At 35.5% G+C, this 21,421-nt stretch overlaps 1 protein-coding gene across 1 annotated transcript in view; it reads right to left on the reverse strand.

The window, feature by feature from the left end:
- Positions 1-21,421, reverse strand: part of CDK17 (cyclin dependent kinase 17) — a 103,986-nt gene that overhangs the window by 20,116 nt on the left and 62,449 nt on the right. Inside the window, exons 3-7 of the mRNA XM_056119845.1 lie at positions 13,880-14,044; positions 8,727-8,860; positions 7,763-7,888; positions 1,982-2,038; positions 504-618 (exon numbers count right to left, since the gene is read on the reverse strand). Of these exons, the coding sequence (XP_055975820.1) occupies positions 504-618; positions 1,982-2,038; positions 7,763-7,888; positions 8,727-8,860; positions 13,880-14,044 (597 nt within the window). The remainder of the gene's footprint in view (positions 1-503; positions 619-1,981; positions 2,039-7,762; positions 7,889-8,726; positions 8,861-13,879; positions 14,045-21,421) is intronic.

A 21,421-nucleotide genomic window follows, 5' to 3' on the forward strand; every position in this document is an offset into this window, starting at 1 on the left:
AAACTTTAAATCATCCCCATATTCTCCATATAATCTTCTGGCTTTTCCTCAAATGTTAACTTACGGGAAGCTTCTAAAAGCAGAACCTTTTCCCCTAGGTATTTCCCCTCAATGCCCTGCCCCATCCCCCCCCCACCCAAGTTGCTTCTCAGTTGCCTCAAACCCATTTTCTGGATAATCTTCTCTTTTTAAAAACTGATATTATCAATCAAATAAATTTAATTTAGGATAAGTGTCCCAACATACGTCAACATACAATACTTATCAGTGTTAAATAATTGCTCATAACAAAGACTAGTAGTATTTTATTGTAAGCTATATAAAAAACTAATCCTTTTTGCTGAATACTTTGGGCTTTAAATATTAGCTTTCTTAAGGTCTAAATATATCTTTTTGTCATTAATGAATTCTATATCTAAGCTCTTTTTACTTACTAAAAGAATTCTTATTATGCAGCTTTGGTTTTAAAATATTAATATTGTTCATGAAAGATCAAATTATACCTTCTCTTATAGCTGTGCAGGGTGCGCCTTCTTCATGTTCCAACCGGATCTCTTTTAATGCCACCAAATTCTCTGTCAATTTACTCCTTCCTTTATATACTGTTGCATATGTTCCCTATAAAATATATTTTTGAAAGACATACATTAAGCACATCACAAGAGTCTATCTATACTATCTATACAACAAATAGTCCTAATGAATTTGATTTTTAGAACACACGTTAAATTCTACCCTTCAAGGGAAATGCCACAGTCATTATTCAGTTTTCACTTAGCTAAGAGAGCTTCCCATCTCATTTGCAAAGCTTTCATACATTTATATAACCCTACAGAATGTCTTAAAAGTATGAAAACAGAGGGGGTTTATTCAATTTAGTTTTTTATACATTGTACTAGAAACACACTAAATCCCTAGTTCTAGAAAACAGATTTTCTCTGTAATGCTATCTACAGATTACAAAAACAGAAAATTAAATGGAATTTAAGTCATAAATTATGAAAAATTTGTTTACAGAAATTTTTAACATTAACTCTTTTTTTTTTCATTTTTGGGTCACACCCAACAATGCACAGGGGCACTCCTGGCTTTGCACTCAGGAATTATTCCTGGCAGGGCTCGGGGGACCATATGGGATGTTGGGATTTGAACCTGGGTCAACCGTGTGCAAGGCAACTCAACTGCCCTCTCTGCTGTACTATAGCTCCAGCCCCCTTACCATTAACTCTCTTTGAAAAAAACCATGTTCTTATAGGAGGGGCAGGAGAGATAGTACAGTAGGTAATGCACTTGATTTGTACCTCAGAAATGATGGTTCCATTCTTGACAAGGATCACAGTTCTATATCTGAGCCAAGACCACGGTTCTATCTCTGAGCCAAGCCACCAGAGATTTCTGAGTGCAGAGGAAGCCCTATGTACCACAGGTGTGGCCAGAAACAAACAAACAAACAAAAATGTCCTAGGAGTCTGCCAAGACAGAACTTAAAAAAAAAAAGTTCTGTTTTTGCCCCCTTCTTATCTTGAGAGGTAGACCATTTCAAAATCAATCAGAACTACCAGTAAATTTAAAACAAACATTTACAGGCAAAAATTTCCTTTACAGTCTTTAAAGAGAGTAATTTGATTTTTCACAGTTCTGAAGTCATGAAAATGCCATGACAGTGCAAATAGTAAAAGTGCCAAGAGACTAATAAATAATATCTCTTTGGTTATCAAGAAAACATAATACTTTGTGTTTTAGACAGGATTATGAAGTTATGAAAAATCGCAATTTCTTCTCAGACAGAATAATATCATGAAATGAAGGGTTTTTTGCCCTCCTAACATACTGCCGCCTTTTGGAACAAGATAGAATCTTTCAAATCTATACTTCTTACATTGCTTCCTTCCAAGTTGACAAAAATTGGGGCCTAGTAGAGGAGTTTAGATACTAAACAAGAAAAAAAAGTCCTACATTTAAAAAATAAGTACTGACTTACCTCTCCAAGCTTTTCCAATTTGATGTATGTTTCCATTTTCCCAAACCCAATTTCTGACTGAAAAGAAACAATTATAGAATTAGTACTCTTAAAACAAAGACACGAGAACTAGTATTCAATAGGAATCATGCCACTTGAGAGGGCTGGGGAAAAGGAAAGGAAGGGAACTGTTCAATCAGGAGGAGGATGTGGTGCTAAAAGGCAGTATAAAGTATTATGCATAAGATCCTATCAGCAGCAGTACTGTAAACGACAGTGAAAAAAATATTATCATCATCATCATCATTTTTAAAAAGCACTTCTGGAAGAAGCAGACTGGTGGGTGGGAGGCAAATGGGGGTAAGGAAAGGATCATTGGTGGAGGGAAGAAGACATTGGTGAAGGGATCCATCTTGAAACACTATGTCTGAAGCCAAATACAACTTTAGAATTTCACAGTAATTAAATTTTTTATAATGTTTTAAAAAATTCTTTAAAATTCGTATTTCCATCAATTTCTGAAACTCTACACTTTTAAAAAGTATCTTAGAGTCGGGGGCTGGAGTGATAGCACAAAGGGTAGAGGGTAGGGTGTTTGCTTTGTACGCAGTCAGCCCGGGTTTAATTCCCAGCATCCCATATGGTCCCCTGAGCACCGCCAGGAATAAGCCCTGTGCATCGCCAGGTGTGACCCAAAAAGCAAAAAATAAAAAATAAAAAATAAAAAAACCATATCTTAGAATAGGAAAATCTAAACGACTAAATAGTCAATAACTAAATTGTTGAACAACTGTTAAGTTTTAAAATATATTCCAAAGCTCAAAATCATCAAAGTTGGGCTGGAGAGATTGTATAGCACAGCAGGCAAGGTGCCTGACTTGTTATGAGGCTGACTGGAATTCAAACCCTGGCAGGAGTGATCCCTGATCGCAAAGCCAGGAGTAAGTCCTGAGTATAGCCAGGTGTGGACCCCAAATAAATCAAAAGTTCACAAAACTGTCCAACCACCTTTTTATGTAGATCACTTAATACTGCTGTTAACTATCATTTAAAAATCTTTATAAAAATTTAAATTCCAAACAAATTTTAAGGTATTAATTTTTTTTCTAAAACAAATGATTTCAGGGTCAGGGAAACAGTACAGTGGGGGAGGTGCTTCACTTGCACACAGCTGACCTTGGTTCTATCCCTGGCACTATATGTGGTTGCCTAGTACCACTAAGAGTTGATTCTCAGAGCCAGGAATAAGCCCTGAGTACTATCAGGTGTGGCGAAACAAAACAAAACAAAACCTATGTGATGTTTCTTATTAATCAGAATTCAAACTAATTAATTTTACTACACATCTTGTTCATAAATCTTCTGAGTTCCATTGTAAACTTTTTTAGATTTTTGTGGTTCCAGATTTTTTTTTTTAACCAAAATATAGTAAAAAAGACAACTGCAAGTCATACTCTATTAACAAATTGTAAACAGCTAACGTGGAAGAAGCTGTGAGTCTAAATCTGCTCACCTTACCCAAAAGGATTTTTACAAGTTCTCAAAACAAGTTCTTTAAAAACTAGAGCATGTTGGCTGATGCTGTATTAGGTGAGTGGGAATATGCCTACATGTAAACATTTAAAACCTAAAACCGAAGGGCCAAAGAGATAGTACAGCAGGTAAGGTCCTGATCTTACAATAAAACAAAAAAATTCTCTCTATGAAAGAGAAAAGGAAAAAACAGATGGAAATTTAAACACTGAGAGGTCAGAAATAGAAAAAAAAGTTAATAGAAGAGAAAAATAATTTTCTGTTTTACACCCTGCCATGCTCTACGCTTACTCCTGCCTCCCTGCTCAAGGACCACTCCTGGTGATCTGAGGGAACCATACATTGACCAGAACTGAACCTGGGCCAGATACGTGCAAAGGAAGTGTTTTATGGCCACCCACCTCTCCCTTTACTCTCTGTTCTCAGGAAAATAATTTTTTATATGGTTTTCTAGTATCCCTTTATAGATAATAAAAAAGTCATCATTTATAATAATAAGAACAGAAAAATATCACAATCTAGGAACTTTTTCCTTCAGGAACCAGTAAATTTTCTTATTATCTTAAAAGAACAAATTTCCTTAAAATACCACAAATACTAGATCACTCTTAAAATAACACAAATATAACAAATAAACACAGGTCTACTATAATGAGTATGTAGGTCAACTACATGCTCAAGGTTGCAAAGATACAAGATGTTACAAAGATTATAATAACATATAAAGCACATAAGAAATATACTGTAAGGATACATCAAAAATTAATACTACAAAGGGTACTGTTCAGTGAAAAAAATATTAATGAGGCCATTAAAATATTTTAAAAATCTTTTTGAAAAAAGTAAATATTGCACACTAATTGTGAGGGTAATTTTAAATTTAAATATTTGATATATAAAATCTACAGCATTACTGAATAAATCAACTCCCTGGCCCTTTACCCCACCCTGGCTAAACAAGCAGAGAATGCAGAAAAAAGACAAAGTTGCACTAGTGAATTGTTTGCCAGAATCTAATTCAGAATAAAGGGTATTCACCTCACTAACCATTTAATAATTTGCAATCTGGAGAATGTACTAAGTATTCAAAATGTAAACAATTTTTCTAGAAGTTTTAATATGCTGAACATGACAAGATAAACAATAGATATAATGACTGGCTTATTGATATGCTATCCTACAGAAATTATTCAGTGGCCAGAGGACAAAGCTCATCTATTCAACCTTTACCATGCATAATGCTAGTTATTGGGAATAAAGTGGAGACAGATATGATTTGTTTTATTGAATTCACATTTAGACTGAGTTTCATCTTAGATTGATTTTATATTTTAAAATTTCCTAAGGATAATCCAAAAAAATAGCTTAAGTTATGGGACAAAAAGTTTTTATTTTAATATAATATTTCAACCCCCCTGATTTGGCTTTTTTCCCCCCACCTCCGGGTCAGACTTAGAGGTGCTCGTGGCTTCCCTGCTCCAAGGGAAGTTGGCTTTTGGCAGCCTCCAGAAAATTTCTGTTCAGATGCCTTTCACAGCATAGCATTGCAGTATTGTCCTCCAGTTGTTCATTGATTTGCTCGAGCGGGCACCAGTAATGTCTCCATTGTGAGACTTCTTGTTACTGTTTTTGCATATCGAACACGCCACGGGCAGCTTGCCAGGCTCTGCTGTGTGGGCAGGATACTCTCGGTAGCTTGCTGGGCTCTCTGATAGGGGTGAAGGAATTGAACCCAGGTCGGCCATTTGCAAGGCAAAAGCCCTACCCGCTGTGCTATCACTCCAGCCCTTTTACAGCGTAAGTACATAAAAATCAAAGAAAATGACCCTAGATAATTGTAATTTATAATAGCTATCTTATAATCCAGTATAACTTGTAAGGAATACTTTATTTAATTCTTATCAATCAAAAATAAAAAAGGACTACCTACATGATCTTTATAGGAATAAACAGATTGTTAAAATGTGAATATCCCATAATTTCGATACAATAAGACATATGTTTATAAATAGACCTTCAATCTAGTAAAATTATACTCAATAACAGTTTCACAAAACTTTCGCTGGGTATGCCATTGTTGTAAGTGCAACAATGAATCTTAACCATCAGTATATGATGTTTTCCATGAGTCTAATGTTTGATTAAACATGTTGAAGGCCAAACAGACAGGGTGCCCAAGTTGGATCCTCAACATACATACGGTTGCCTGAGCACAGAGTAAGCACTGAATATCCCCAGGGGTGTGGCTCAAAAACAGAAACTGAAAACTAAGAATATTCTATTTCTTATTAACTAAAAATAAATATTAAATAGCACTGCACAAATCCACTGCACAATCATCTTTCAGATGAGATATGACTGAGGCCAGTGTAATAGTATAGCAGGTAGGGTGCTTGCCTTGTACACAAGACAACCAGATTTGATCCCCAGCACCCCTACATGGGCCCCCCCCCCCCAAGACCACCAGGAGTGACCCTTAGGTCATAGTCAGGAGTCAACCCCCAAGCACTGATGGGTGTGGTCCCAAAAACAAAAGATGAGATATGAAAATAATGAGGAATCTTGGGTGGCATCCTGGAACAAAATAGGAACATCAGTTCTAGGAAACTCTGGAGGAAGCATGGAGTTTGTAACCATGCTAATCCTTAGTTGTAACAAATGAACTTAAGTAATATAAAATACTAACAATGGGAATAATTGGGTATCTGGTGTTGAGAGCTATCCATGTTATCTTTACTTTTAGAATACCTAAAAAATTCTAAAATGAAAAATGTAAACATAAAGTCAATTAGAAGGGTTTAGTCAAGAGAATTAGACAGAATATACATGAATAGCACTGATGCACTGTCATCCCGTCGTTCATCAATTTGCTCGAGCAGGCCCAGAAAGTCTCCATTATGAGACTTGTTGTTACTGTGTCTGGCATACTGAATACATCACGGGTAGCTTGCCAGCCTTTGCCGTGCAGGCGAGATACTCTCGATAGCTTCCCGGGCTCTCCGAGAGGGACGGAGGAATTGAACCTGGCTAGGCCAGGCCGGCCACGCCCTACTGCTGTGCTATTGCTCATGTGTCAGAATCCCACTTCTGATACATACATGAATATGTCAGGGCTAACAAATGTAAGCATTCTGAGGCAATATGATAGGAAGATCAATTTATCAATATTTAAAGAAGGAAAGGGTAAAACAATGACTATACATCAGGTAAATTTATGTATTTGCTACTATGAAATGTGGACGGTTTCTGGTTATTTGAATTTATCTTGTAGGAGAGACCATCTGCTTCAAGTTAGAGGTTGGAAAGATATTTACAGAAAGAACAGTTAAGTAACAGTAAGAATTTATTTAAGCTTGATTAACACAAATTAATAGGAGACTCAATCAGTTCAAAATTAGGTTTTTCTCCATTAGAAATAATTCTGCGCCTCACCTAATTCCTACTCAAATGTACTCATTTCAGAACTAAGGTTCTGAAAAATAACTTTCAGGGCCGGAACAACAATACAGCAGGTAGGGCGCTTGCCTTACACATGGCTAACCAGAGTTTGGTCCTGGGCATCCTTAAGATCATAGCCCCTCAGCGCACCCAAGAGTGATCCTTGAGGGCAGACCAAGGAGTAAGCCCTGAGCAACACGAGGTGTGGTCCAAAGCCAAAACATAAACAAATAAAAAAAAAAAAAAAACCCTGGAACAAGTGTATCAATAAAGAAAAGTAGCCAACTACAAAAAGAATATATGTTGTATATTTTCACACATATTAGGTTTTGTATCATATTATATAAACTTGCATAGATAAGTTTTTATATATTTTAAAATAATTTATTTGCAATTATCAAATTCAAAGATTTAATATACAAAAGTAAAAAGCACTTTTAATATGTAGATAAATAAGGATTGAAAAAAGACTTCTAAATAGTAAAATAAACTAAAAATAATACCAAAATAGCAGGTAGCATCTTTGGTATTAGAAAGCAAGAAATATTAGATATTAGCTGAAAAAATTTAGAGGTACAAAGTTGTTTATGGATTTTAATATAGATAAAGTATATTTCTGCACAACTACTATCAATGAAATTTACCCCCAAATAAAACTGAGTAGCTTATATCCTGTTCCAATATTTTTAAACACATGTGAAAAATTTAAAAATTCAGAAGGCAATAGAATTTTTCAAAAATTAAATATAAGTATTTACAGAAAATGTTTGTATCTACAAAAATCAAACAAAACAGATCTGATAATATAGGTATAAAATATGCAAAACTTACTAAGGAAGCTCTGCGGGACCTTCGACTCATTGGCTGATCAAATGGTGGACTGTTTATCTGCAACTTTTCAAGATACCCATCAGGTATTCTGATATCTGCAGGTAGTGATAGCCGCTTATTTAAATCCTTTTTGAAAAATGAAAAGAAAAATTATTTGGAGGTAACTACAAAAAACACATGAACAAATAAATTTTAGATTCATAGACTCTACTTAATTTCTTAATGACAAGCAATATAAAGTTTTGCTGCAGTTGCAAAGAGGTAGGATTAAGACCTGAGTACACAAATTGTACATTTATAATATTAACTAAGAAAAAGAAAATGAGCTTTTTACATAACTTTTTTACATGTAAGAGGTATGGTAAACAAAGGTAGAAATGACACCGTTTATTAAAATATGAAGAAAATAAAAGATGGCATACATTATGTACTTTTGGAAACTAACTGTAGCACTATAACACTGTCCTCCCGTTGTTCAACGATTTGCTCGAGCGGGCACCAATAACGTCTCCATTATGAGACTTGTTGTTACTATTTTTGGCATATCAAATACATCACAGGGAGCTTGCCAGGCTTTGCTATGCGGGCGAAATACTCTCAGTAGCTCGCCGAGCTCTCCGAGAAGGGCAGAGGAATTGAACCTGGGTCAGCAGCATGCAAGACAAACGCCCTACCCGCTGTGCTATGGCTCCAGCCCGGGGTATGAGACAACAATCTTCACACATTTTCTCCTACTACATATCCTACTATCAGGATAGTAGATAAGAAAAATATATTTCTAAGATTATTCTTCAACAATGCAAAGAAATTTCTTTCTTACAAATGTCACCTTTCTTAATGAACAACTTAAACATGCATTTATGCTTAACTAAGAAAAAGAAAATGAGGAACACAAGTATCTAAACAAGTCTATAAATGCACACAAACACATAATAATACACACTTATATCTTTTAAATGGTTACCTCCATTGAGATCCGCCTATGTATGCGATTTCTAAGACAAACACCTGTAGGTGACTGGACTTCATCAGATGATGTCCCAGAAGCTTGGTCACTCTCACCATCTGATCCCATTTTGAGGTTTTCATGAACAATATCTATATGAGAAAATGATACATAATCATTACCTGGAGCGATAGCACAGCGGGCTGGAGCGATAGCACAGCGGGCTGGAGCGATAGCACAGCGGGTAGGGCGTTCGCCTTACACGCGGCCAACATGGCCGACCCGAGTTCGATTCCTCCGCCCCTCTCGGAGAGCCCGGCAAGCTACCGAGAGTATTCAATATGCCAGACACAGTAACAACAAAGTCTCCAATGGAGACGTTACTGGGCCCGCTCGAGCAAATCGACGATCAACGGGAGGGCCTTTACCTTTTTTTACCTTACCTACAAAAAAATATGTGCGACTTTGTCACATATTTGACTCTCATTATAGATTAGATGTAGAGCTAAGAGATAAATCACAGCTTAAAAAATATTTACATTCTAAATATCACAGATAAGTTAACAGAAGAAAAACATAACTGAAAAGTTTAAAACAGTTAGAAACTTTTTAGATTCTCAAGATTATTTTTAAAAATAGCATTCAATTTATTTTTGAAAAAAGAATAACAAAAAGAAAGACCTGAATAATAAAATTACAGATTGAAAATAACATTTGAGAATTGATCACTTCTCATTTTCCACACCTGAGAAATGAGACCTTGAAAGGTGAAATGACTTTCAAAGGTCAAACATATTACAGGCATAGCAAAAACAGAAATCTGGTATTTTGCTTTCTATTTAGTTTATTATTCTTCCATTGAATCATTTGTCAGTGGTTCTCCATTCAAATAATAAGAGAATTCTGAGTATTTTTAAATTTTTGTTTAAAGCTGCTAACACAGCTTCTCTTCCTATAGTATGAAAAATAAGCAAAAGTTAAAAAATTACTCAATATCTAATTTGTGCCAGAACTATGAACATCTAAAATCTACCGGGAACACAATCAAATTAGACTAGAAGGTGGATTATGTTATTTTTCAGTTACAAGAGAGAAGAGGGAGATTTAATTCCACCTGGGTATATTTAAAGCAAACTTCTACACTTGTATAGCTCTTAGTATTTTTCTACGTCAATACATGGGGTCTGTTTGTGGTGGTGGGGAGAAAGGAGTCCCTCAGAATAAAGTGCTAGGTCTCACATACAACTCTTACCACTAACCACCTTCTCTATGTAATCATTCACTTTTTTTTCACCTGTAAGGGATGCTTTCTCAATTTTATCAGTCTAGTAAACTCATACTATTATTCAAAATTATCCTCATCTGTTATCACTCAGCAAAGTTTTTTTTCTAATTTCAGACATATATGATTATTATGTATGCACCTCCTCATGGTAGAACATTTTTTCATTTATGCGCTTTTACAACAGGATTCCTGAGTAGGGTTCAGCAGATTTACCCTCCCATTCCAAAATTTAAGAAAGCTCCCAGTACTTAGAAGATTCTCAACAAATATTCCAGTAAGGTGACTAGTAATTAAAAAATCAAAGAATTGACCAGATATCTGGCACTTTACTTCTTTTGTATGGGGAGGTGGGGGTCTTCACACTGGTGGTGCTCAGGGTTTATTTCTGGCTCTGTGCTCAAGGACTATTCCTAGAAGTGCTCAGGAGATCATAAGCACTGCCAAAGATTGAGCCAGGTTGGTGACATACAAGTCTAGTGCTGTTGATATCTCTGGCCCCACTACTTCTGCTACTATAGTTTAATAACATGTCTATCAGTGTTAACGTTTGTGGTTCTGAGGTCCACATCTTCATCTTACTACCACTTAAGTGTCTAAGACCCTTTACCACTGTCCTTTTGTTATTTCTAGTCTATCTCTTCACTGCCCACTGCCCCGAGACTTGGCAATCTCAATTTAAGGTTTGTTATCATTCAATACTATTACACTGTTTTGTTTCTCTATGTGCCACAGAGGAACGAGGTCACTGGTATTTGTCCTCCTTCTGACTTACTTAATAAGATACCTAAGTTGCAGAGAACTATGAAATTTCATCCATATAACTGCATAGTACTACATTATATGCCACAACTTTGTGGTCTCTCCTGGGACATTTGGGGATTTTTCTTTTCTGCAAAATCAGTGTTCTTGTTTGGGGAATAATTGCTAAAAAGTGTGATTACTGGAATTATTATATTTTAACTGCTTTATTTTAATTTTATGAAACTGTTCACGGTAACTTATTACATTCAATATTCCAACACCAATCCCACCACCTTTACACCTTCCCAGCATCATTATTTCCAATGTTCCAAATAACCACCCAAACCTGCCCTCATAGCAGACCCTAAATAATTTATCTTGTATTGTTTATTATGAGTAATTCGTAAAAATGCGGGATCATTATTTCTACATTAGATGCTATAATATAAAATATAAATATGTTTTAAAAAGGCATTTTATGAGGCTGGCCTGACAGCACAGCGGTTACGGCATTTGCCTTGCAAGCGGCTGACCTGGGTTTGATTCCCAGCAACCCATATGGTGCCCCAAGCACTGCCAGGAGTAATTCCTGAGTGCATGAGCCAGGAGTAACCCCTGTGCAACGCCGGGTGTGATCCAAAAAGCAAACAAAACAAAACAAAACAAAAAAGGACAAACTTCTAGCATTTTACCACGAGTATGGCATTCACTCATGACACTTATGGTTGCCCTCTACTAGATTAAGAATGTTCTGTTTATTCTTAGGTTGGAAAGGGATTTCATACTTTTGCAATAATGTTTTAGCTATATTGAATGTTCTAAATCTATACAGCTGTTTTTTATATACATAATTTTATTAATGGAAACACTGAAGCATTATCTATAATAAAGTATTTTCTAACATACAGCCAATATTCCCCTTTCTGGAATAAAACACACCTTTTTACCTTTATAGGCCTACTCAGTTTTTCCTTTAAAATATTCATACTTGTCCTCTCCTTACTAGATTGTATCTTGTAGGATTTATGAAGGATTTATGTAGGATTTATGATTGTATCTTTAGGATTTATAAACTACATAAAATGGTAAAGGAAAAATTAAATTAAATGTCTGCATTTATAAGAATGTATGCGTAACACTCAGAGAAAAGAAAAACTACCTTTGTCCAAAGATGAAGAAAAAGTTGAAACCAAAAAACAGACATAAATTATCAGTTACTTTCCTGAGAGTAGTTGATTTTGCAAAGGTGCTTGCGTTTAGCTGCCAGGTTGGGACAAATCAATCTCTGCTCAGCTTATAAGTGAGAACAGAGCTTCACAGAGAAGACACAAGACTAAACAAATGGTACAGGTTCAGTCAAGGGCAAATGTAAAAAATTAATCTATTGCATTAGAACTACAAATGAGCAAATGAGAATTAATCTACAACCAAGAATAATACCTGAGTACAATTCTTGAGTACAAGTCATGAACAAAAATAGTTATGACAGGTAATGGTGAGTAATTTCTATTAATAAGACAAAAATGAAACAATAAAGGCATCTATCAAAATTTCAATCACCTGTCTCTAGATGAACAACTTTGCTAAATCAGGTAGAAGTTTATGAGTCCTTGATTTTTATGCTGCTCACTTTTTTTTCTTGGGGGAAGGGTGACAGACATTGAAACAAAGGGCTTCACCCATGTACACAAGTGATCTACTGCTGAACTACATACCTAGTCCTATACCATACATTTTAATTTTCATCTGGGGCTGGAGATATCATGGTACAACTGGTAGGGCAGTTGTCTTGCACAGGGCTGACCCAGATTCAATCACAGGAAACTTATAGAGTCCCTCAAACCATGCCAGGAGTGATCACTGATCACAGTGTCAGGAGTAAGCCCTAAACACTGTCAGGTGTAACCCAAACAAACCAAAGAAAATAATCTTAATCTGAGGTATAAATATTTTCACTGTCTTAAATTAGACCAAGGGATAGCAAATGTGACCTGTTCTTTGTATAGCCCCTGATTAATGAAAGTTCTTGCATCTTTGAAATATTCTTTTTAGAAAAATAACAAAGATTTTATGACCCACAATAGCTGAAAAATTTATTCTCTGGCCCTCTACAGAAAAAGTTGTGGAACGGCTGGCCTAGAGAGACAATCAACAGAACGGAAAGTCAAGTACTGAGTGCTTTTCACTTCCAATAGATTAGTCTCTCCAAGGTGAATTTCAAAGTAACATCAGGACAACACTGAACATATCCTTAGGAAGAAAAGTACACAAAGTATTTTAACCAAAAAAAAAAAAATGACAGAAAGAACAGTATAGCAAAATGAAATAATGATTTGAATATTATCTTTGCATTACCTTTGTTTTTAACTTAGCTTTAATTTTAAGTTTACATAATTTGAATTTTAATAATGGCATACAACCAGCTGTCAAAATTCCTAAAAATCTGAGGTGTTATTTCTCATAAACCAGTATAAGCCAATTCAACACATCATTGTGTTGGTTATTATTTATATGAGAATAAATTCACGGTTTATAAGCTCACACTATAAATAAGTACGTACTCCTGAAATTGACAAAACCCGAAGCAATCTACAATGGTAATAGTGAACAGATAAACGGAATAAAACCCTCAGAAACTTTAGTAAATATAAATAACTCATGAGACTGTAACTTCAACCATACTTGATTTTGAAATTCAAGACACGATAAATAACTATCACCAAAAAGTATCACAGGAATAAAAACGTGTATCTTTTTTCATGGATATTTATAATGACGTGAGAGTAACTATTCAGATGACAATCATATACTTTAATTATTGCATTGGAGATAATCTAAAATGAGTAAGGTTTGATCCTTAATTTAGCACCACTTCAATCTGTCATTTATCTTGAAAATTTGTATTCTTTTCAAAAAACGATTTTGTTTTCTTCCTGGTAGAAAGGATTCAAATGTCATTCCTCTGTGGTGAAAGCACTCTCTAAAAACTTCCATCTTTCTGCCATTTCCCTTATTCTCAATTTAAATTTCATCTTATAAGAAAAAGTCAATTAAAGCTATGTCTTTCATAAAGCTAAAAGAAGTTATGTGTATTACCTATATTCAGAGAACTGAAAAACAAGATGACAACAAATAATTAAATTACCTAATCTGCTTCCATTTCTGGGCATTGCCATGAAGGAGCCAAGGCTTCCTCCAATGACACTATGTGGTCTCCGCAGAGGTGGTTTCTTGAAGGACCCTGTGTACTGATGGAGGAAGGAATGCATACTGTGAGAGGTCGGAGGCCTGCCATTCTTCACAATGGGCTCTGTGGTTCAGAATATCCAAAAGTCATTCCATTAACAGCCCAAGATTGAGGATCACGTGGGAAGGATTGAGAAAGCAAAAAAGAAAACAGAACAAACAAAAAGTTATACAGAGATATTTATATTGACCCTCATTTCTTTAGCTATTTCTACAAAGCACTAGAATTTAAATAATTTCTATTTAAAAACAGAAAATACTAACTTAAGATTAGCCTGCTAACTGGTTATTTTTACATAATTAAATTAATTAGCAATTATAAAACGTACAGTACAGCAGGTCTTTTTATTCCTTTATTTTGATATGACTCAAAATTATTTCCTTTCTCCCCCAAGTTACATCCTCATAAAATGCTGTAATAGGCATACTTTAGAAAAGAGGTCGCCAAGCTTCTTTTTTTTTTTGATGAAGCAAGAAACTTTTTACTGAAACTTTATTTAGAAAGATGTAGCAGTGTAGCAGTGTAGCACTGTCCTTCTGTTGTTCATCGATTTGCTCGAGCGGGTACCAGTAACATCTCCATTGTGAGACTTGTTATTGTTTTGGGCATATTGAATACGCCATGGGGAGCTTGCCAGGCTCTGCCATGCAGGCAGGATACTCTAGGTAGCTTGCCAGGCTCTCCGAGAGGGGCAGAGGAATCGAACCTAGGTTGGCTGCGTGCAAGGCAAACGCCCTACCCGCTGTGCTATTGCTCCAGCCCTTAGACAGATCTAAGGGGAGAATAAGGGAGAAGTACATGTTCAAGAGTGAAAGGCTTCTCCAGAGTGGCAAGGCAAGCAAAGAAACAGACAAGCAAGTAAGATACATGTTCAAGAAAGAGAACATGCTCACAGGTTTGAAGAACAAGCCAAAGTTCCAAAACTTATTTGACCTATTGTCCCTTTCCAGAAAGAGAGAGAAAAATAATTACTCCATACTCCCCTGGAAGTCTACCTTTTTAAAGGAAACAAAGATGCAGTACCAAATTTGCATTCTTTTTATTTATCTATATTTCCACTTCACATACACAGTACCATTACATAGTAAAGAATGATGTTATAAATAGGATACTTTGTATGAGATTAATACCCAAGAATAGCTGAGATCAGCACCAGGAGGATTACTCCATAACTTAGAGGCCAGCCGGGTATCCTAGAGGAAAGGGCAGTTCAGATAGAGAAGGGAGCACCAAATAAAGGATGTTTGGAGGATCCTCCCAGGAGGGGAGATGCATGTCGAAAGTAGACTATGGACTGAACATGTTTGCCACTCAATGCCTCTTTTGCAGACCACAATACCCAAAAGGAGAGAGAGAACACAGGGGACTGCCCTGCCACAGAGACAGGGGGGATAGGGGGATGGGAGTGGGAGGGATATTATCCATGGTCACGTGGAAAATGGGCACTGGTGGAGGGATGGGTATCTGATCATTGTATAATTGAAACCAAAGCACAAAAAATTGTAAATCTACAACTGTAAAAAAAAATAAAATAAATAAAGGGAAAAAAATAAATAGGATACTTTGAAGCTTGATATTATAAACTTACTAAAACCAACCATCCCTGGAGCGATAGCACAGCGGTAGGGCGTTCGCCTTACAAGCGGCCAACATGGCCGACCCGAGTTCGATTCCTCCGCCCCTCTCGGAGAGCCCGGCAAGCTACCAAGAGTATTCGATATGCCAAACACAGTAACAACAAAGTCTCCAATGGAGACGTTACTGGGCCCGCTCGAGCAAATCAACGATCAACGGGAGGGCCTTTACCTTTACCATAGTTTAAAATAGTAGACCATATTAAAGTAAAAATTACAAATAATTAAGATTAAAATTATCCTCATGAAAAGGATGAACTTGGTGTGCTATTACCAATTTATTCATATTTGGTTCTATTTTTGTATAAAGAATTCATAAATCACGAGTAGCTTATTGTCAATTTCAATTTTTTAGTTAACATTTGTGACCACACTGAATCTATGAGCCACTAAAAATGATGCAATCTAAAACTTCTGTATGGCAACTAAAACTACAAGATAATAAAGTGTAGATATCTTCTTTTAGAGCCAGTACTGCTGGCAAGCAGTCTTTAAATTTTAATTCTACTTTTGTTGTTACCTCTTGTCAGATCTTGTAGTTTTGAGGATTTTTCTATTTATATACTTGAAACCAGGTCCAAAACCCAATCACGTATGTTCAAGAATATCTCAAATACATAAGTAAAGTGACATTAAGAGAAAAAGAGAGAGGGAGAGAGAGAGAGAGGGAGAGAGAGAGAGGGAGAGAGAGAGGGAGAGAGAGAAAAGGAGAGACAGACAGACAGACAAAAACAGAGAGAGATACATTTCATCTAAACAAAGAATATCCTCAAATAGGGGCCAATTAGATAGTACAGCAGGAAAGGGGTTTGGCTAAAACACACAATCTGGGTTCTATTCCCCACATACATGGTCCCCCAATCCCTGTCAGGATTGATTCCCGAGCACAGCTGGATGTGCCTCCTGCCCCCCCAAAACAAAACAAAACTATTCCAATCACTAAAGTCAGAATAGAGAGTCTGTGAGTGCTGGATAGGTAAAGAAACCTTCATGCTTTTCTTTTGATAAATTTGAAAACCAGTTGAATATTCATCATCCTAAACTTTGTTTGTATAGTAGTACCTTTGCCACAAATGTTAAAATTACAGTTTTTGTGGGGACTGGAGCAATAGCACAGCGGGTAGGGCGTTTGCCTTTAATGCAGCCGACTCGGGTTCGATTCCCAGCATCCCATATGGTCCCCCGAGCACTGCCAGGAGTGATTCCTGAGTGCAAAGCCAGGAGTGACCCCTGAGCATCACCGGGTGTGACCCAAAAAGCAAAAAAAAAAAAAAATACAGTTTTGTTTTGATTAAATTCAGTTCATCACCTAGGAGCTTTAGAGTCTTTCATTAAATTTACTAAACAAGTCTGTCAAATAAGCTGTATCATTTTTTTTGGGAAGCAATCAAGTTGGTTCATGATGCATCACCTTTGTTTTCTAGGAACTCTAAACAAATCAGAACAGAGATTTTATTAACAGTCCATGATTTCTGTATGAAGTGGTCAAGTTCTTTAATATTTTCAATACAGAATTGTCCAAATAATTCTATTATTCCATAAACTGCTTTTGATATCGTTGCTTGCTTTAATAACATTGATGACTTACATAAGCATTCATTCATAGTTTTGGTAACTAAATATTGACAATGAATGACATATACATGAAAACTCTTATAATGCCCTATCATTGCTGAAGTACCATCAGTAGCAACTTACACATTATTCAGGGATTTCTATTTAAAAAAAAAAAACTTTAAATATATAAATTATTTTCTTTACTATCAATGTATTTTTAACAAAAATAAATATTGGCATTTTTTCTTCTTTCATGAACCACACATGCATGCTAAAAGTGAAACTTCATTTCCTGGAAAAGTTGACGGATGACAATGTAAAAAGAATTGGGGTGTCTTTTTCATTTTTTTGGTGGGGGGGCTTTTGAGTCACACCTGGCGATGCTGAGGGTTTGCTCCTGGTTCTATGCTCAGGAATCACTTCTGGCAGGGCTTAGTATGCAGTGCCAGGAATGAAACCCCAGACTGGTTGCATGCAAGGTTAAGTACCTTAGTCACTGTACAATCCCTTTGTACAGAGATTGTATCCACTATACAATCTCTTTGGTCTTTCAGATGTCTTTAAATACTATGAATTTTAAACATCTTAAGCACCAATTCTTTAATACACCAATTCTTCTTTGTACTATATTACTATTCAAAGTATCAGACAACCAGCTTGAGTACTATAATGTGTATTACCTTACTTATAGTCTATATATCAGTTTTCCATCAACAATCTATAGTTTTTCCAATTTAGCAACCAGTAACAAAATGTTATAAGAAGAATGAAACCCATCATCATCTTGTTACTAAAAAGAGTTTTGCCAACATTGGCTGTCTCAAACATTTTCTTTGAGTGCTTGAAAATAAGTCCTTATCTTTCTTATCAGCATAAACTTTTTGTCCAATACTCTTACAGTCTTGAGTCTTTCGTTTGATAAATTTTTTCTGCCAAATCAGGCACACTGGTATATATTGTTTATAGATGCCTCAATAAAGTCATAGTTCAAATATCCAGCACAATTTATTTCTTAGGTTCAGGCACGATATCGTTTTTAAACCAACATCTTTTTCCTCCTAAGTTCAGCCATATTAACTTCCCAAATTTCTTTGCAAGAGCTGTAATTTTAGGAGAGCAGTCTCAACCTTGAATATGTAGTATTTTTGTTGATGGTTTCTGTTTGGGGACAAACCCAGCTGAACTCAGGGCTTACTCCTGGTTCTGTGCTCAGGAATCACCCCCGATATCAGACAGTGTTTTTGCATAAGATAGCAAAAGATAAGGTAAAATACTAATGAAACCAATAAAGTTAGATATGTTCTTTACATTAGACATATGTAATATTACTGTCAAACATTAAACTTACCAGGAAATAATTAAAACATATCAATTTTCTATGTAAAAAATTAGTGATAGAGCGAGAGCAATAGTATAGTGGGCAGGGAGTAAACATAAATAAAAATATCTCCTTTTTAAAAAAAATCATTGACAGTTTTAGTGTTTCCTTAATTTAAATAACTGTTCCTTATTGATACCTTATTTACCAACTAACACAGATGATTCAATAGACTAAGTTCCTATTAATTTTCATTAACATTGTATTTTAATATTACAATTAAAAATATGACAAATATATTGACTATGCACTTCAAATAGCATTGTGCCAAAATAACCCTGTTATGATTTTATTACTAGTAAGCACTAGAAGATACAGAAACATATGGCAGATACATAAGAAAATGTATTAAAATACTCACACGTGGTTGTATTCAATATACTTTGCTTTATATATGATTCAGGATCCAAAGGTAGAAGGCATCAAATACAAATCAGTGACAATCTAACTTAGATTCCATACATATTGTCTATTTATATATCATTGTAAGCATACACATATCACTGATCATGAATCATATATAAAGCAAATTATATTGTTTCAGTACAACCACCATTTCCATGTGTTTTAATACATTTTGTCATGGATCTACACATATTACTGCGGATGCATGCTGGACCTCCCAATAATGCGTAACTTATTCTTTCACCTCCCTATACGTGTCTGATAAGATCTTACAGCAATCTTGATCAGTCAATGCTTATAACTTGCATTTGTGTGTTAATTTGAAAAATAATCCATGTAGCTGCGGCTGTCTGTGTGTGTGCGTGTGTGTGTGTGTGTGAATGGAGCTCATAAAAACATCCACTTATTCAAGGAATAGTTATTAAGTGTCTACCATTTGACAAACACTATTTCAGGTAGGAATGATGAGGTGAGCAAAACAATTCTTTAAACTATAAAATCAAATTGTCAGAGAGGATAAGAAAATATAAGATGAGAAAAGAATAAGAAAATTATAAGGTGACAGACCGCATGGACATGAATCAACAGTTTGTCAAAGAAAGTAATTTGATATGGCTGAATTTGGAAGTCTCAAATTATATGCATAATGAAATATTTTTTGCCTTTTCATTATAAACTGATCTGTTCTTTTCCTCAAATTTAAAGTGTCATCTATCTTCATAAAATTCAATAACTTCAACACTTAAATCCAGTAACTTCAACAACTTCAACCGAAAGTCAGTAACTTCAACAATATAGCAAGGCAAATGCCCTACCCACTGTACTATCACTCCGGCCCCTAATTTCAATGTTTTTATTAAAATAGAAAAACGTACCTTAAAAATGAAAAAAAGAATAAGTTCAAGACTACATTTAAGATAAAATCTTGAGGCCAGAGTGACTGTATAGTGGGTAGGGCGTTTCCCTTGCACGCGACCAACCCAGCTTTAGTCCTCAGAGCACTGCCAGGAGTGATTCCTGAGTGCAGAACCAAGAGTAAGCTCTGAGCATTCCCGATGTGACTCAAAAAGCCAAAATAAATAAAGATAAAATCTTAGGACTGGGAAGATAGCATTGGGGTTAAGGTGCTTTTGTATACAGCCAACTCCAGTTCTATACCCAGTCCACATATAGGTCCCCCAAAGCACTGTCAGGAGTGATCTCTGAATACAGAAACAGAAGTAAGCCCTGAGCACCAGTAGGTGTGGCCCAAAAATGATAGAAAAAAAAAAGGAATTGCTGTGTCATACAGTAATCCTGTTTAACTTATGAGGAAACTAGAAGCATTTACTTAGGAAAATTATAAAATATTCTTCCTCCTCCTTGAGCTAATATTTTCAATACATAACTGTTTTAAACACAGATCACTTGTTCCTCAAACTGGATACATCATGTGAAAAGATAACTTCAACAGTATAGTCTGGATGTAGCACTGTAGCACTGTCCTCCCATTGTTTATCGATTTGCTTGAGTGGGGACCAGTAACGTCTCCATTCTGAGACTTCTCATTACTGTTTTTGGCATATCGAATACGCCACAGGGAGCTTGTCAGGCTCTGCCATGTGGGCGGGATACTCTTGGTAGCTTGCTGGGCTCTCTCTCCAAGGGGGCGGAGGAATCAAACCCGGGTCGGCTGTGTGCAAGGCAAATACCCTACCCACTGTGCTATCGCTCCAGCCAAGTCTGGATGTAGACTGAGAAAAATTACCTATCTCATAAGTTTTATTGCTCTAAATAAATTTCATAAAGAGAAAATAAGCTGGAACCTGATAATAGGCACCAGTTCAAAAGGCATAAAACCTTTATGTTGGAAAACCCATGTGTTGCTACATATAGAAAATAATATAAATCAGAGACCGTCTCTTTTACCAGCATTGTTCAAAAATAAAAAGTAATCAATGTTTATTATGACAATTTCAAATATTATTTTAAGTAATCCAAATTAAGATAAACTTTATTAAGTTTACTATAAGGGAAAATTTTAATATCATACATTATGTACTAAATGAACTCATTTTCTCAACATTTAACCATTTTTTCAATGATCTATTTTGAATACACTTAAGCATTTTAAGATAGTATTAAGACGCATTAATTTATTATTATAATTATTAAGACAATATTAATTTAAGACAATTAAATTATTCCAGAAAATAAGTAGTTACTCTAAAATTTTTCCCCCAAAAGATATGTTTAACTCCTAGGCTCAATTATTTTTGCACAATATATTATATAAATCATTTAACAATCTAAGAAGCTCTTGTAACTTCAATGTAAAAAAACTGTCAAAACAAAAACAACATTAAAACCCTTTCTATTATCCCTCAATAATATTTCTCTAGTAAATAAAGTTTTTAAAAAGTAAGATTTATTCAAGTGATGAACCTTGTTATCTAAATGGCCAGTCAATATGCACATAAAATATAA

Source organism: Sorex fumeus, unplaced genomic scaffold (assembly GCF_029834395.1).
Source record: "Sorex fumeus unplaced genomic scaffold, SorFum_2.1 ptg000003l, whole genome shotgun sequence".
Taxonomy (NCBI): domain Eukaryota; kingdom Metazoa; phylum Chordata; class Mammalia; order Eulipotyphla; family Soricidae; genus Sorex; species Sorex fumeus.